Source organism: Calonectris borealis, chromosome 1 (genome assembly GCF_964195595.1).
Source record: "Calonectris borealis chromosome 1, bCalBor7.hap1.2, whole genome shotgun sequence".
In the NCBI taxonomy this organism is placed as follows: Eukaryota; Metazoa; Chordata; class Aves; order Procellariiformes; family Procellariidae; genus Calonectris; species Calonectris borealis.
This window is the reverse complement of record NC_134312.1, coordinates 85,433,091-85,450,344: the sequence shown is the minus strand read 5'-3', so window position 1 is coordinate 85,450,344 and position 17,254 is coordinate 85,433,091. Positions and strand designations below refer to the sequence as shown.

The 17,254-nt window shown below is 39.3% G+C and overlaps 1 protein-coding gene across 2 annotated transcripts; it reads right to left on the bottom strand.

Moving 5' to 3' along the window:
- Positions 1-869: 869 nt before the first annotated feature.
- Positions 870-16,020, bottom strand: PARP11 (poly(ADP-ribose) polymerase family member 11). 2 transcript variants are annotated; one of them, XM_075164039.1, is made up of 8 exons: positions 15,542-16,020; positions 12,076-12,204; positions 11,857-11,977; positions 10,525-10,600; positions 8,912-8,984; positions 8,696-8,826; positions 3,548-3,699; positions 870-3,106 (listed from the first exon to the last, which is right to left on the bottom strand). In XM_075164039.1, the coding sequence occupies exons 2-8, from the start codon at positions 12,199-12,201 to the stop codon at positions 2,793-2,795; spliced, it is 993 nt and encodes a 330-aa protein (XP_075020140.1). In that variant the 5' UTR covers positions 12,202-12,204; positions 15,542-16,020; the 3' UTR covers positions 870-2,792. The 2 variants fall into 2 exon arrangements, with proteins under 2 accessions (XP_075020140.1, XP_075020133.1); XM_075164032.1 differs by having other exon boundaries at positions 15,883-16,019.
- Positions 16,021-17,254: the final 1,234 nt, after the last annotated feature.

Sequence of the window (17,254 nt, the reverse complement as noted above, 5' to 3'; positions counted from 1 at the left end):
TAACTTAAAAACAAAAGTTTGTACAAACTGCTGCTGTAAACGAACTGGAATGAAGACAGACACTCTCCCAAACTGCTCTGGATGAAATGAGATCTGTTCATCAATAACTGAGTACACACCCATTCTAAAAAGCTAAGCTGGCACAGGAGGCCAGTAGGATACAGAAATAAGATCAGCTCACACTGAAGTGTTGTACCGATGTGAAAACATTCTGCCACAAGAATAATTTAGTAAGAAAGCTTTACCTCAGATCAAGACACATAAGAGAATGACATGCTCTCTTGCACAGGTGTAAAAAGAAAATGGAGCATAAAGTTTCACTACATGAAATAGTAACAGAAAATAGCGGTTTCCTTCCACAGAATCAGATCAAATCCCTTCTCATTTCTTTAACGCTCCATAGTCCAAGAAATTATTTTCCTCCCTTCCTCTCTGACTGTTCCTTTTATTAAGTCCAACTATTTCTTGTATTGACTACTTGTAGAGTTCTGGACTTTGCTTGCAATAATAATGTCTCTCCTCTTGCCAGCAAAAGGATGGCTACTTTACAGATACCTTCAGTATTAAAACTCATCAGCACAAAAATGGACACCAGAAAGCAGAACAGTACATTAAAAGAAGAGCTGAAACTACAATTGCACAGTGATTCGGTAAGATTAAGATTCTGCCATTCAATTTAAGTGAGTTAAGTAGTAAAGAAGACACCACCACACAAACAATTGGAAAAGTCACTAAGATCAGTATAATTATGGTATTTTGTGTCCATGAGACACTAAAAAAGAAACTTCAGTTTTCTTAACTGAAAAGGTCAGTTCAGACCTCAGAAGAAACAAAAGACCAAATCAAAGGAACATATATTTGTTAGTTTCATAAAATGTATGTTCTGTAGAATACTGTGTAAGAATAAAAAGGAGTCAGCAATACACAAATTCCCTGCAGGATTTGCTATTAAATATTTTATACAATGTGGGGAACAATGTGCCTTTTGCACAGCTAGCAGAGTGGCGAATCAAACACAAATCATGCCTACAACAGTAGAACCTAGAGTTCCCAACTGGGATCAGAGATCATACTTATTGTTGCACTAAAATGAAGGAAAACGCATCTTAGCCCTAAATGGTTTAGGAACAGAAGCAAAAGGAAAAGCTGCCATGAAATCATAAATACAAACAGACACCCAACTTGTGCAAGATACACTGACAGGCAAAGAGAACAGCACTAAGGAGGAGGAAGAGATGTTTGCGTCCTCAGTTATGATGCCAGATATGTAGTCATATTCTGCTTCCAGTTCCATAGGTTTAATATGATTTTCAGTAGACTTGGTCATGCCAGATGCAGTGCCTTTTAAATACAATAGATTTTAAACATAGCCTTTGATCCAAAAAGTCCATTAACAATTCCAGGACAGACCAATACACATCATTCTACATCTGCCATAATTATACTATTTCTATAGGCATTTGTTACTGGTCATAGCCAAAGGAGCTTCCACATAGACCTTGTCCCTTACTGCTCCTTAGGTCCTTTAACAAAGAAAACCACTAGGGAACACAATTTTGTAGCAAATTGTTTAACATTTCAGTGCATTTCACTGTAACAGCCCCTTCTTCAGGCTCTTCATGTATTTAGGTACGCAAGTTGTTCTTTACCCAAATATTGTCTCTTTTGCTCTTTCTACATGTGGAAAATACTCTTCAACTTTACAACTATGCCAGTTATGAAAACCTGATCTACACAAGTGTTACTGAAAGCTTTCTATTAGTGTTTAAAAATTAAAGGATGGCATTTTTGGAAATTTTCATTGTTAGTTTAACTGTATTATTCCCAGTAAAGTTAATCTAAACATTGTCTTCTGCAACAGCAAGTACACGAGCACTGAGTGCTTCTTAAACCCTGACCAGGCAAGAATCACAGCAGTACAGCTGCATGAATGTATGTCCATGCGCACGTATACTATAACAAGAGGGCAAAAATTCTATAGAATAAAAACTCAGGAAGGTGTATGGCACTGCTGATATCCCAACACTGAACTCAACAGTTACACAACAAACAGTTAACAACCACAAGAGCTTGTGGGCGTCATTTCTATCAAAACCAAAGTTCAAATCCTAGTGCAAGGGTTTTGTAATCTTGCAAGTATATGATTAAAGTTTTGCAAGTATATAATTGAAGCTTACAGTAAAATGTACCTAAAGTTAAATATAACAGCTTCGGTGAACTTTATAGCTCCCTCATCAGCTTTCTCCAGATGGAATTTTTTGTAGGTTTAGAATCCAAACTAAGAGACCTCCAAACACAAAACAACGTGTACTACAGAACACAGACATACACACGTATGTAGCCAAGTCCCTTGGTTTTTTTTTTTGTTGTTGTTTTTGTTATTTTTAAGTTCTACAGACAATCTTTATAAAAGATTAGTTTCATCATATGCATACTATATTACAGGTATATTTCTACCACATGAATAAATACTGGTAATACATTAAAAAAAATCAGAACATAAATCTTGCCTTTGAAAACTTACCAATGCCCAATGTATTTAAGGCTCACTAAGCAATTTCAAATTTGTAATAGTCTCTATATTTGAAAAATGCATTAGTAAAGTTTACAGATTTTTAAAAAGTTTGACAATCTCTCTTAAATGTTTAATAGCTCCCCTCCTCCGTAAACATATGTTAACTCTTCTTTCACCTCTCTCCTTTCATGCTTCATGTTTTTATATTGTTGTCTCTACAAAAGGAACAAAAGTATCAAAAACACACAAACAATGTTCAGTTCAGCTCCTTTCAAACTTAACAAAATTCTATTAAGTACTCAGGGTAGATTTGGTTGGCATCAAAGATAACAAAGATCTTTGGGTTCCAGGTATTATCCACACAGCTGTCATACAAGTTCACAAAACTTCCATCTTTTGAAGGAGGCCTCATGTATTTTGAATCACCACTGATATAGTCACCAGTTAATACACGAGCAAGAAACATGACTTTATCTGGTTTATGCAGATGAGGCTGCAAATTCACACCGTGAATTTGAAAAGTATCTCCATGCTTCATGTCCTCTTTGCAGAAACGACTGGAATATGATGCATCTCTTGCGAAATAGGTCCCTTTCAAATAAAAAAAAAAAGATGACATTCTTACCATGACAGCTTAACTACTAGAGCATGGATATAGGTATCAGGATGATGAAAGATGTCTGTTCTTTTATGTTCATTAGCAATCCCATTTTCTTCCTAAATCGTTAGATGATAGCAACATGACCAAATATTTTTAGTGGGAACATTGTAGTAGGGAAATTGTCTCGTGATCAACACAGCTTTGTTGGGCATCCCTTCCCCACACTCCCTGGTCCTACCAGCCAGTTGTGACAATTACATTCCTTACTGCATCCTAACTTTCTTAATTACACTTGTTGTAAAAGCAGAGCTATATTAAACAGCTCTTGGATAAACACAGGGAGTACATCACAAAGAACATACTATAGGGAACACTTAACAATGTTGAACGGTTAAGACTACCAAACTGTTGTATGTGACAAAAATACTTACCTTTTCCATATACAGCAGCATGCATCCCATTTATTCTCCAGTCAAAGTTATGAATACATATTGCTTCTACAAATTCATTACTGGTGCCATGAAATAACATCTGCTCATTAATAGTTGGGACACCTCTCTTCTTCTTTAGTTGAGCCTTCTTCCTACAGAGAACACACAATACAGCATTACAAACATCTGTACAATCAAATTAAGTTACTACTCTGAAAACACTACAGAGGGGACAGACCTAAAACACTCCATGCATTCCACTTCCACCAGTGTCTACATGATTCTAATTTTTGAAAAGATCAGAATTCTTAAGGTACATGTGTAGAAATCACACACTTCTGGATGCTGTGGACTATTTTCAGAAGTAATCCAAGGTTAGGAAAAAAGGTCTTTTATACCAATTTTATCAACATTGTTCATTTGGCATTAGTTTCAGTCTGGTCATTTTCTGCAGATACGTTTTTAAAAGAAAGGCATTTTTCTCCCATTTTGTTCCCTCCACCTACTTAAATAGCACGGTGGGAGGGATAACAAAGTTAGTGGATTATAAAGTATAATTATCCAGGTAAACCAGCAAAAATATTAAAAACAAAATTATCTAAATTTTTAGGTAATATTACTTCAACATGATCATTTCATAATAGTTTTCTGAATTTATGGTTCACATACTTTCTAAAAGAGGTAAGTTGTGCATCGACAGGGCTACATTGGTCTAGAATTTTGAAAAAAAATCCTTTATACTACAGGTGAACCTATATCACAGTCTCATGGGCAGAAGGCCATAGCACACCTTCAGTTAAAGAATAGATATATTTTCCATCAATCTTTTTTAAGTCACTTTCTGTCAGCTGGGTTTTCCTAAGATCCATGAAGTTGACTCTGGAGCTCTGTCTAAATCACTGAACTGTTCATAGTTATGATCCCTTGACTGTCCAAACAAAAACAAGTTGGAGTGCATCACAGCTTTGTTCGTGTCTATGTACCTGAATTTTCTTCCTATAAAAGCCACAGTGCATGGGGCACTGTGCTACATACTTAGGCTTATCAGGCACATACTCAGGTTTATCAAATTAAGCAATCTGCTTATAACTGGAGTGCACCCTTGAATTGGGGAAGCGTTCTCAGGGCCTACAGTTTAGATGTAGTCTGAGGAAGTCCTGTCAACCAGGTCCAGGGAAAGAGACAGGCAGCAAAGATTCTTTATCATATTAATGGCATTACATTGCAATTATGCATTATTTATAAATAAGTACATTTCAGAGAAGTGAAAATCTTGCAGTATTTAGCTTGAAAGATATGTTTATTCTGTTTTATTGTTCAGGGGATTTTTTCTGCTCCATTTAGTGCAAACTAAAATACCTATGTCTTGGCAACTTAAATTTTTTTTGTGTCTTTTTTCCCCGTACAACTGACTTTCCAAATCAGAAGAATGTCAGTAGAATCTCAAAAGCATCTGGGAGGTTTCACTAATAATCTCATTTGTCACATTTTGTGTCAGAGGCAGAGAGGTTCCAGGCACTCAAGTTCCACTCTATTAGCGATTCAACAAAACCCAGGAGCCAAGATTCCCTGCATCTTGAGAAAACTACCTGTGTGAGGCAACAGCTCTGAGCTAAGGGCTAGTAATGCTGAACATTTGAAATTTTTCAATCAGCAGTCCTCTATCGTTGGCTGCTGATCTCTGACAATGTATAAAGGTAGCCTAGAGTAACTTCTCTTGAAATAGGGAACAGAACAAATTTATAGAAAATGGGAATAATCAATGGTCCAAAAACGTTTTGTAACAGTCCTTCACCATCTCTGACCAGTTGATTTCATAAAACCAATTTAAAGTAGTCATTAATATGGGAACTATTACAACAGGTAATCACGTTTTGACCACTACAGTGATGCAAATAATCATTCAAGCAATGCTCAAATTTAATCACTGACCTTATCAATGAAATAAAACACTTTCTCAAAACCACAAAAGTTTAAGTAGCAATTGTTCCTCATAAGTAGTGGAATATACTGAGCACACTGGGAAGGTGGTTCTGCAGAATGCAGAAATGCCACAGCAGGACTTTTTGTTGATTTGGAACAGAAATCGAGAAGTCCAACTATTCTAAAAAACATCATCTTTGCACTTTCCACCAGCAGTGACAAGCTAATCCAGTAAAACAAAATCAAGTTGATCCACCACCCAGAAGGCTCTCATACAGCCAGTTCACTCAATAAAGGAGAAACCTAAAGCAAAACTAAATGCCCAGAGACATGCTTTTGTACATGTGCAAGCACACAAGCTGAACATGAGCCGGCAGTGTGTCCAGGTGGCCAAGAAGGCCAACGGCATCCTGGCCTGTATTAGGAATAGTGTAGCCAGCCAGGGAGGTGATCGTGCCCCTGTACTCGGCACTGGTGAGGCCGCACCTCGAATACTGTGTTCAGTTTTGGGCCCCTCACTACAAGAAGGACATGGAGGTGCTGGAGCGTGTCCAGAGGAGGGCAACGAAGCTGGTGAAGGGCCTGGAGCACAAGCCTTATGAGGAGCGGCTGAGGGAACTGGGGTTGTTTAGCCTGGAGAAGAGGAGGCTGAGGGGAGACCTCATCGCGCTCTACAACTACCTGAAAGGAGGTTGTAGCGAGGTGGGTGTTGGTCTCTTCTCCCAAGTAACTGGTGATAGGATGAGAGGAAATGGCCTCAAGTTGCGCCAAGGGAGGTTTAGATTGGAATTAGGAGAAATTTCTTTACTGAAAGAGTGGTCAGGCCTTGGAACAGGCTGCCCAGGGAAGTGGTGGAGTCACCATCCCTGGAGGTATTTAAAAGACGTGTAGATGAGGCCCTTAGGGACATGGTGTAGTGGACATGGTGTGTTGGGTTGACGGTTGGACACGATGATCTTAGAGGTCTTTTCCAACCTTAATGATTCTATGATTCTATGATTCTAAAGATGGTCAGCAATCTCACTGACCAAACACTGTTTTCTACTTTCCTCTACAACTCCAAACTGAGATGCATAAACCAAAATATGCTGGACTAAGATTCATCTTCTGTTACTTTCACTTTCCCACATGGGAAAAAAAAAACTTTTAGTGAATTTGAAATGCTGGAATACCCACTTCTTTGTAGAATCATAGAATCATTAAGGTTGGAAAAGACCTCTAAGATCATCGTGTCCAACCGTCAACCCAACACCACCATGCCCACTACACCATGTCCCTAAGGGCCTCATCTACACGTCTTTTAAATACCTCCAGGGATGGTGACTCAACCACTTCCCTGGGCAGCCTGTTCCAAGGCCTGACCACTCTTTCAGTAAAGAAATTTTTCCTAATGTTCAATCTAAACCTCCCTTGGCGCAACTTGAGGCCATTTCCTCTTGTCCTATCGCTAGTTACTTGGGAGAAGAGACCAACACCCACCTCGCTACAACCTCCTTTCAGGTAGTTGTAGAGCGCGATGAGGTCTCTCCTCAGCCTCCTCTTCTCCAGGCTAAACAACCCCAGTTCCCTCAGCCGCTCCTCATAAGACTTGTGCTCCAGGCCCTTCACCAGCTTCGTTGCCCTCCTCTGGACGCGCTCCAGCACCTCCATGTCCTTCTTGTAGTGAGGGGCCCAAAACTGAACACAGTATTCGAGGTGCAATATTCGAGGTTGTAATATACTACCAGGCAATAATTTCTTCACCAGTGTGTGTAAGCCCATCTACTCCAAGGCTGTATTTTACCCTCAGCAGAAAAGCAGCTAAGCCTCAATTGCAGACACTTATTCTAGCAATTTTCATTGTTACATGTATTTTTTTGATACAGGAAAAACATTCAGTTTTAAAACTGAAATGACTTTTCTCCATATACTTTTATACCATACAGGTACTAAAAAGTATCTTGTTTTGTAGTTAGTTATATGGCGATAATGTAATACTCCTGATGTATGAAATTCTAATTCCCATTCTCAGTTTTGTACCTTGAATATTCTAGCACAGCATCCATAGATTCAGAGTTCTTAAACCATGAATTCTACTCACTGACGTGTCAGGAAAACTAGTACAGTCTCTAAATGACATCAGTTCCTAACGTAAGCAAAAAAGGTTTTCCCCTGACCCCGTCTGCCATCCACACTGGAGACTCAAAGGACATTTACTTTGAAGTCTGCTTGCTACTCCTATTCTCAAAAATTAAGATTGGCGTTAAGATGGTATTAATACACCTCTATAGAAACATATTTATAGAAAGATGGATGTTGAAACACAAGGCCAAGCAAATAAGCCTTAATACTTAAACAGGTAAATATAACCAAATAAATTTGCAATTAAGAGAAGGCTAATTCTCTTAACCAAGAACTTAAATTAATTTCCTTATGCATACTCATGATATATCTTTAAATTAACAATAATTATGTATCTTTCAAAAATTATGCAAATTTTTAATATACATCTGCTTAGTTATTTCCTCACTATTTAACTTAGTTCAGTTGGTTTTAATAGTGTAATACATCTTTAAAACTGATTCTGATACGTACTCCTTCTTAGAGACTACATAAATAACTTTTGTCAAATAACAACTGCTTAAGATTGATACTACGAAATAAGCAGAAACAGAATTCGGCACTTCCTACTTCTTCCAGGCCAGCACAATGTGAAGAGGGAAAAGCAGAGAACTTAGAAAAAGCTTTTGTAGCACATTGAACTTAAAGAAATGACCTGAATATGTGCTAACTGGACACTTAATTCTATCCTAGGTTTCATAAAGTTAAAAAATTAAACAAGCCACAAATATTCATTTGCTTTGTTCACTAAAAATTAAAGTAATAATTCGTTGACAGGCTTGTATTTTACAAAAAGCTTATTTTTGTTCTCTTTACTTCACTGTAAGTATCATGGGCATCTACAACACGGACATCCTGAACATCTTTAATGCATCAGTCTTAGCGGTGCTACATCTACATCTAATGCATTTCTACAAATATTACATTTCTGCACCTGTAGAAGCTACAGAGTCTTGAAAATGGAATTCTGAATACAGAGGAATGACAAATAAGAAAACTAAAAAAAGATAAAAGTAACAATCATTTTCATTAATAATAAAAGCAATTAAACATATTTCTGCTGCATGCCTTCAAGATTTGCTCCGTTAACAATCCTAAGACTGTTGGTTTTATAAATAATCTCACCTGCAAAAAAACTCCCACAAGTCTAGATTTTGTATTCTCTTAATTCTTTTAATTCGGTGGCTATCCATTGTTTTTCCAAAGAGACTAGAAACTTCATTATATTCATTTGTTTTCTTTTGCAATGGAATAAGCTGTAAAAAAAGAGGTTAGTACGATTTCAATTCGATGCATTATTTCATTATCATGTTTTTGACCCACTTGCATACCAACTCTTACCTGATATGGCTCCTCAGTATTTACATTCTCCCAGTGTGAAGGCATAGGGATAGCCTCATTTTCACAGATGAAACTTCAAACGAAAAAAGGTAGAAACACATCACATCAAAGACATGAGGCATTTTCTTCCTGTCAAACTCCTGCTCCAAACAACACAGGATGCAAAAAAACCCAACTTACACAAAACTACTTGGGGTTTTAATTCAAACAAAGGCTGTTGTCAGCAGGTAAGGTCAAAGGCAAGAGGTCTTATTTTGTATTCAAATTCTGGCTTAGCTTATTATAAATAAACCATGGTAATGAATAGTTTTAACACACCATCTACCCAACAAATGATAGGAAGATAAATCAGAAGAGATGGTCAGAAAAATCCACAACATCAGGAGAGAAACACTGATTTAGAAATGTGAGAGTGTAGATATATCCTGAACATTCCGAACTATCAGGAATTACAACTAGCCTAAGCCTCTGGAAACTGAGCTCTCATTTGAAGTATTTAAAAGCATCATGTTAGAGATACACACTTGAAAATTACAGTTGAATTTGTTTTTAAAAAAACAAAACCAAACCCTCAAAAAAAAAGAATGTTTTAAGCATATACACCACATACATAGCAGCTTGTAAGTCTCAAAACCTGGACTAAAAGAAGCAATCTCCTGAAAGTAAAGAACAGTGTCATCACATGGAAAGCAATTATTCAAGAAACAAAAAACCAAAAGTGAATTGCCATATTATTGCATGCACTCTTCAGCAAATATCCAGTTGACACTTCAAAAAAACCAGCCTTCTTGAATGTCAGGGTAAAAAGATTGCTACTACATTTCTATTAATATGCGAAATTTCTTTTTGAAAGTATAACCAGACTACAATTCAGAACTAAAATTAATTCTAAAGAAACTACTTGGGGAAAACCCCACATATTCCATATAGTCAATTTTACCTGTGGTAGTATCACTGCATAGATCAGTTTATTGTTTAGTGAGTATCAGATTTACATCAGCACAGCTTTACATCTAATGACTGATCAAATGGTAAGAAACTTACAATCTAAAGCAATTAGACTCATAAAACAATCTGGTTGTTATGATGCAGTTTCTCGTAATTTCAAATCATTTTAGAGTGAATGATTAAAATATACAGGCAAGAAAATATAAGTCAATCTTTTTTGCTGTTACAATAATACTTCTAAATAATTTATGAAGACATTATTACAATGGAACAAACTACTCCATTTTTTGCTGCTGCTTCTGCACAGCAATTCTGATTCAACAGGTATTTACAGCAAGGGATGCAAACGGCTAAAGTCAGGCACAACTTTAAGAACCTTGCCAAAGAATATCAGTATTCAGTATGCCTTCCCTCTCCCACTACAAGTTCCTTACTTTCTCCGAAAAAAGATGAAAAACAAACTAAAAATTCTTTTGTCACTCTTCTCCTTTGAAATGCTTCCTTCTTCACTTGACTAGCTCTCCTACCTTGGTTGACCTCTTGAATTGTTTGATGCAAAAAATAAATAAATATAAACAATAAATATAAAACATATTTTTGTTTCATTTTCCTTAGAAGAATCAGGAATAAAATACAAATACGGAGTCTTCCTTTTATTTCCTTACCTGAAAGCACTGATAGAAAAGGGAGCTCGCTTTATTGGACGTTGCTTAAGGGTAGTTAGGTTGGTTTGTTTCATCACTGAGCATAAAACAAGAGTTAGGATGAAAGTTTCTGGAATTCATCTATAGCGTATGAAACATTTAAGTGTCATTTTTTTAAACAACATTACTAGACTTAAAGTTGCTTGACAGGAATTCCTATTTCAACAATTAACAAATCAGCATTTTCGATAAATGTTTCTAAATACTGGCCTCAAAATCATTGACATTTATATGACTTGGCAAAATGCGCACATATTACACAAATAAAACATTTATTGTTAAAATACACATCTAACATTCAGCCCCACTACATCACTGGCAAAACTTCCACTGACTTTAATACAACTAGGATGACAAAGCATATTACTACTATCCTTAATGCAAGACATCATGACCTACAAACAGTAACATAAAAATTGTTCTTTAGCATTTGCATTTAGTGTTTGTATTCCGGATGTAAAAGAAAGGTTTTTTTTGAACAGACATTTCAACACAAGTAAACGTAAAACTCCTTATATTATTACATACTACTTTACTCCCACTACATCGCTGTTTTACCCAGTCCCCACTTTCTGTATTTGAAATACTCTTATTTTCTTTGATTTGGAAGAGGTTTCTATGTAAGCATATAGCTGTTTCATAATTTAATCAGAAAATAAACAATCTATGGATGGAAAAGCTAAAAAAAAAAGTCATTAGAACATACTTTTGAACAAAGGACAGATTAATTTATAATTAGTTACATATATTAGAATCCTGTAATAGTCTGTAATTTACAAGCATGGCATAAGTGAGATCTTTACAATATACTAGAAAATCCTTTTGCCTATCTCCTTGTTATTCTGACAACAGAATTGGCTTCAACTACCTGCTGAATTATTAAATCACTTTGATGCCAGTATTTTGCAGAAAGCTTCCTTCATATCAATTTTCTTATACAGACTCTGAATGGAAGAGGTTTTTCAAGCTTACAAGCAGTTGCATGTTAAAGAAAAAAGGTTGAAACTTCCCAGTCCCGTAGATGTATGCTACATACCACCTGCAGCTGAGGTAAGCGACAGTAACATTATGGAGTGCTACTAAACAAGACATGCTACTGTATTAATAAACTACACTAGAAAATGTAACAGGGCAGCTCTTCTAAACACTCCTATATACTTTCCAGTAAAGAAGACATTTTCCATCAGAAGTTTTTGCACTAGATAAGAGGACAATACTTTGCTGAATGAACAAATAAACTGGTGTATCTGGCACCTTCTATTATTTAAATTTACTCTAAGAAAAGATACATACCTGAAAAGTCTAGCATGTAGTTAAATTTTGCAGTAGTAAAAGAAACAGAACCATGTGGGTTTGTTCGGAAGCTCCTTTCAATATCTTCACTGCTAACAGAGCAATGACTGTTTGAATCAGTCTTCAAAATAAATGAAAAAGCACGTTTAGACAAATTCAGCAATATGTAGTTTGATGTATGGAATCCATCACAGCTAATATAACTTCATAGGTATTTACCTGAAACATATGCCATTTACCACATTCAGCCAAATAAAACCAGCCCCACTGGGTATCAGAGGTATCCATCTCTTCAACTGAACTTTCCATCTTTGGAAAAAAATCTTCTGATGTTCTTTGAAGCATTTCCTGAAACATTCACACACATACACAAAAAAAGTTTTGATACTATTTGCAAAAAAAGCATTATTTGTGAAATTCATAAAAAAGCAAAATAAAGTGAATTTGCAATACTTAAAAAAAACCCTAGCAGGCAGAGGGCAGATTTGTTTTCTCTTTTTCAGAGAAAAATTCTCAATTTGCTACTCATCCAGTATTATCCTTTAAGTTAGTTGAACATTTTCAAAACTCTCTCAAATGTCAAATGTATGTCAGTAAAGGCAAGAGCTATAGCCTTTATCAGATCAAAGAGAGGTGCTAAATATCATACTGATAGTCATATGAGTAAGGCCATTCATATATACAATAGGCTTTGAGTTACATACCACTCAGGAATGAGGTGTTGGGGTTACATCTGATAGCTTGAAAACATCTACTAGGTACTCACCAACAGTGAACAAATCAGACTGGATATCAGAAGTTGTTAGAAAAGAATTAAAAAACTAAGACAAAGAATATAATTATTTAACTGTGCAAGTCCACAGTGCATTACTCCTCAACACTGCATAAAAGTTTGTTTCCCACTTAAAAATGATACAGTAAAATTACTGGTACTCTGTACTTGTAATTACAGAGAAGGTTCACACCAAAAGCCAGAACGGCTTCCACACGAGCAATAATTACCATAGTCAGGGTTCTGCAGAATGGAAGAAAAAGGACTGAGGAAAGCATATAGCAGAGGTCTACAAAATCATGACAAAACTAAATAGGGAACAACGAATCGCATTTCCTTCCAACATAAGGAGACACCTATCAAAGGTTGCACGTGTCAAGTTCAAAACAAGTGAAAGAGAAACTTCTTCACAAAACAGATGGCAATCTATGGAATTGCTTTTCATGGTATGCTGTGGGTGCTGCAAATTTATGGAAGTTCAAAAAGCAGCTAGACAAGTTCAAGCCTACCAAGAGCTATGCCAGAATACCTTTAGAAGAACAGTCCCTGCCAGATTTCAGCTCCTTCTTCATTCATGAATAAAATCTTGAAAACTCTGAAAGTACTTGACTCTACTTGCATACATCTCGTAACATGTCAACTCTGTCTGCCACACCCCCGCCAAGCAAAAATTCTACATAGGTTGGAGGGAATCTTTCAGAGAAAGAAGCTTGCCCTAATTCCAGAAAAGGTCAGCAATTCATCCACTCTTAAGTGCTTAACCAAGACTGGAACTCTTTCCAACGATTTCCTCAACTTAACTTTTGCTTCCAAGAAGTGGAACAACACCCTTCAGCACAAGTAAGTAAACAATGTCCAGTTAATATCCTGGATGCTTCAGTTGTTTCCTGGACACTTCAGAAAAAAGCGGAGACCTGAAGAAGGCAAATACCGAAGACTAGAAGTAGGCACCAGCTTGCCAGCGCTACTGGGGCAGGAGTTGAGAGCAGAAGACACTTGTAGCGCTACAGAAGGCACTTCTTCTAGCACTACCCTCCCCCTTATTTTTCCCAAGCTAGCCCTCTCTGGTTGTTTGAAACACAATCCCAGAAACCTCTTTGTGCTAATAGCTAGAGACTGTGTTCTAATCATCAAAAGCTCCAAAGGGCTACAAAAATCTAGATGCTTAGAAAACAGGGGAATCAGAAGTGGACCTCCACAACATCTCTAAATTGCAGAATCTGAGGACAAACTTACTTTAGTACAAAATGGAAGCCTACACAAGGCTACACACATGGACAGCTTCCTGAAGTTCAAGACCTACACTAAAGGTGCATCAGTTGCATGGAAAAATGGTCTGAAAGAGATAAGAAAACTGTTCTCTATTTCAGAGGGCATCTGCCAACACCTCTTCTATTCCTCACAGCAATACAAAGTCACAGAGTCTACATTCGCTTGGTGTTAAAGCACAACTGGCCATCATCTTTTGGTGATAATCTTTCACCTTCAACTTGATTCTTCCTCTCAGATGAGTGTTTGGCTATGTTCTTTCCTACTGAGAGAACACAGAGGTAGTCTACACTTTTTTAAAGCTAAGGGAAAAGCAAGGCTTTTTTGGTAATGTTTAGTTTCCTCATGTTCCCACTAAAACAGCCAGACTTAAGCTCCATCCCAACGTTAGTTCAGGGCCTTGAATCTGATCAATCAAATCAGTAATACCTTTTGAACAAGTTACAAACAGAGAAGGCATGTTCATCTGTGCCCCGTCAACACACTTATACTCCTCTGGGGGCAACACAGTCTCCAGAATAAACCATTTACTAAGGAGACAGTTATTCCCATAGCTTTCAAAAATGTTACATTAAATCCACAGGTCTTACCCTAGTCAGAAAGTCTAGGGTAAGTAGGTAGATTCCAGGATTCTTAGAAGTATGGAAGAATGACCCAAAGGCATGAACACGTAAAGCCATAAAAACAAGAGAGCTGTACCCAAAGGTGATACAAATCCAAAATGCTTGAAGGAAATTGCTGAACTTACTGATGAATTTAAAATCAAACCCACACCATTTATAAGGAGCAGGTAGCTTTTTGTCCAAAAACTCTGAATGCATGGACAGTGAGCATAAAAATCTCAGTGGATTTTTCTGGATGACAGGATGTCAACTATCAAAGATGGAGCAATGAGAATTTTATTAGCAATGCCGTTGCTAACAGAAGGCCTCTCAACTCCCATTATTAGCACTGTTTCTACTGGTCCAGGAGTTACCAGAACAGCTCAAATTAAACATATCCTCCTAAACAGAATAAATGCTCGTTGTGTGTTCTGCTGTGACTGAATGGCTTTACTACTACTGGTAATGCATGGCTTCATTTCTCCAGGATTACTTTTAGGTTTGAATGATAAACACACTTCACAGTGCGTAGAACCACAGAATGGTTTGGGCTGGAAGGGAACTTTAAAGGTCTAGTCCAATCCCCCCTGCCAATGGGCAGGGACATCTTTCACTAGATCAGGCTGCTCAAAGCCCCGTCCAACCTAACTTTGATCACTTCCAGTGATGGGGCATCCACAACTTCTCTGGGCAACCTGCTCCAAGTGTCTCACCACCTTCATGGTAAAAAATATAGAAGCATCCCGATGGGCTCTTCCGTCTGCTTTCTTGTGCTGTCTGCTTCCACCTGGCAGACTGTGCTTTATTACCAAAGACTCTTTTGCCTACAAACACCAACTTTGTATAGCTCCCTGCTGGGAACACTAGCAGTGCTAAGGGACTCTCTGGCTCTTCCTCAGAGAACAAGGCACTTGAGCAGGAGACTTGGCTGAGGTAAGAGCGCAGGGCTAGGGAGGGGAAGCGAGACGGAAGAACAGCATTAGCACTAGTACGGGACACAACGTGAAATGACAATACCCTCCGCAGCTGTATTAGCACTTACCCCCGTTGTGCTGCAGGGGACCACCGTTGCAGTCACCCCCTTTACCGACCCCCTCCACAGCTGATCCCATTAGAGCTCAAGGACACGGCGGGGTGGTCGATCTAAGCACAGCACCAGCACCTCTCCATCTGGGTCGTAGGCGTCCCCAAAGATGGTGGCCTACGCCCCCCACCCCCTTCCCCAACCTGGCAGCGCGCTCGCTGGCGGGGGCGGGGCGGGGCGGGACGGGACGGGAGGGGAGGGGAAGCGGCCTGCCGGGCGCGCGTAGTACGGAGGTGGGCCGAGGAGGAAAAAGACGAAAGGAGCGGCCGTTTCCCCCGTCCCCCTCTGCCCGCACTCACCGCATCGGCCGCCCACCCCGGGCTCGCTCCCCACATGCTGCCCGGAGGGTGGGGGGAGTGCGTGTGGGAGGGGTGGCACACAGGCCGCGCGCGGGGCGCGTCGCTGCTGGGCCTCCGGGCGCTTCCGTTACCGGTGGCAGAAGAAAGGGGCGGGGCAACAGCTGCTACAGGTCGCGCTCGATAGGCTCGTCACACAGAGGGGCGAGGCCTGGTATACAAATGTGAAGCGGGTAGGCGGGGCCGGGGAGGGGGCGGTGTCCCTGTCCTGCCGCTGGGGAGGGGAAGGGGAGTGCCTCGTAGCAGTGGGAGCCGTCACCTGCTGCCCCCCTCCCTCCGTGGGCATTGGCGGCCTGCCCGGCGGCGGTGTTGCTGCGACCACCGCCTGTCAGTCGTGCGGGCTCCGGCAGTCTTTTCGGTGCCGTGCGGTGTGGGTAGCATTTGGCAGTGAGGTGCTCTGTACCCCACAACTTTGTTTTTTAGTTCTTTTGATTGTTGGCTGTCCTCCTAGATAGCAACGGGCCTCTGCTTTACCATGGAATTTTTACATAATTTTCCTGTGAAATACACATATTCGTGAGCCTGTATATGCATTTAATTCTGTATACATCAGCATTTTAAAGAACCGATACCATGTTAGTACCAGGCAGGGCAGCAGAAGTGACCATTCATACTATGCATGAGGTATGGTTACCTAATGCGAAGAGGGGATACGAACTGCAGCCAGTTGCAGGCATTCATCAACTGGGTGCTCAGGGCCCGTGGGCAGCTTTACGCTACAACTGCGATCGAGAAGCAGCCGCTCTAGGACTGCTTAGTAAGAGAGGCCCTAGTTATGCATGTAGCTCACCCCAGCCTTTTGGTGCAGAGACTCTAGGATGAGAGCTGCCAAGTGGAAAAGCAGGCAGTGATGCCTGCTAAGGCAGTCTGCAGTCAGCCAGTGGGCTGGTAACTTCAAAAAACAGGCAGTCCTCATAAAGGTGTGCAAAGCCACTACAGCGCATCCTGCTGTGAAGGATTTTCATTGAGCAGCATGCCAAAACAACACAGGTGGGTTGAAAATGATGAGTTTCTCAAATTCCAAGGGAGTGTTGGGCAGGATGTGTATCCAGATTCTGGCTGTGCTGACCTTGCCTCTGAATACCGAGTTAGAAAAGGTTATTTTTCGGAGTTAAAAAGTTAAGCAGCCTGTGGGGAATCACTGGGGGTATTTCACTGGCATGAATGTGATGCTTCTGGAATAAAGGAGTTTTCTGGAAGTAGGGACATTTTTCTCCAGCCATGATATTTGTATTGACATTGTTGGAAAGCACATGAATATTGCGGGGACGTATCCTGCCTGTGCTGCCTTGCTTTATGAATTTAGGATAGAAGT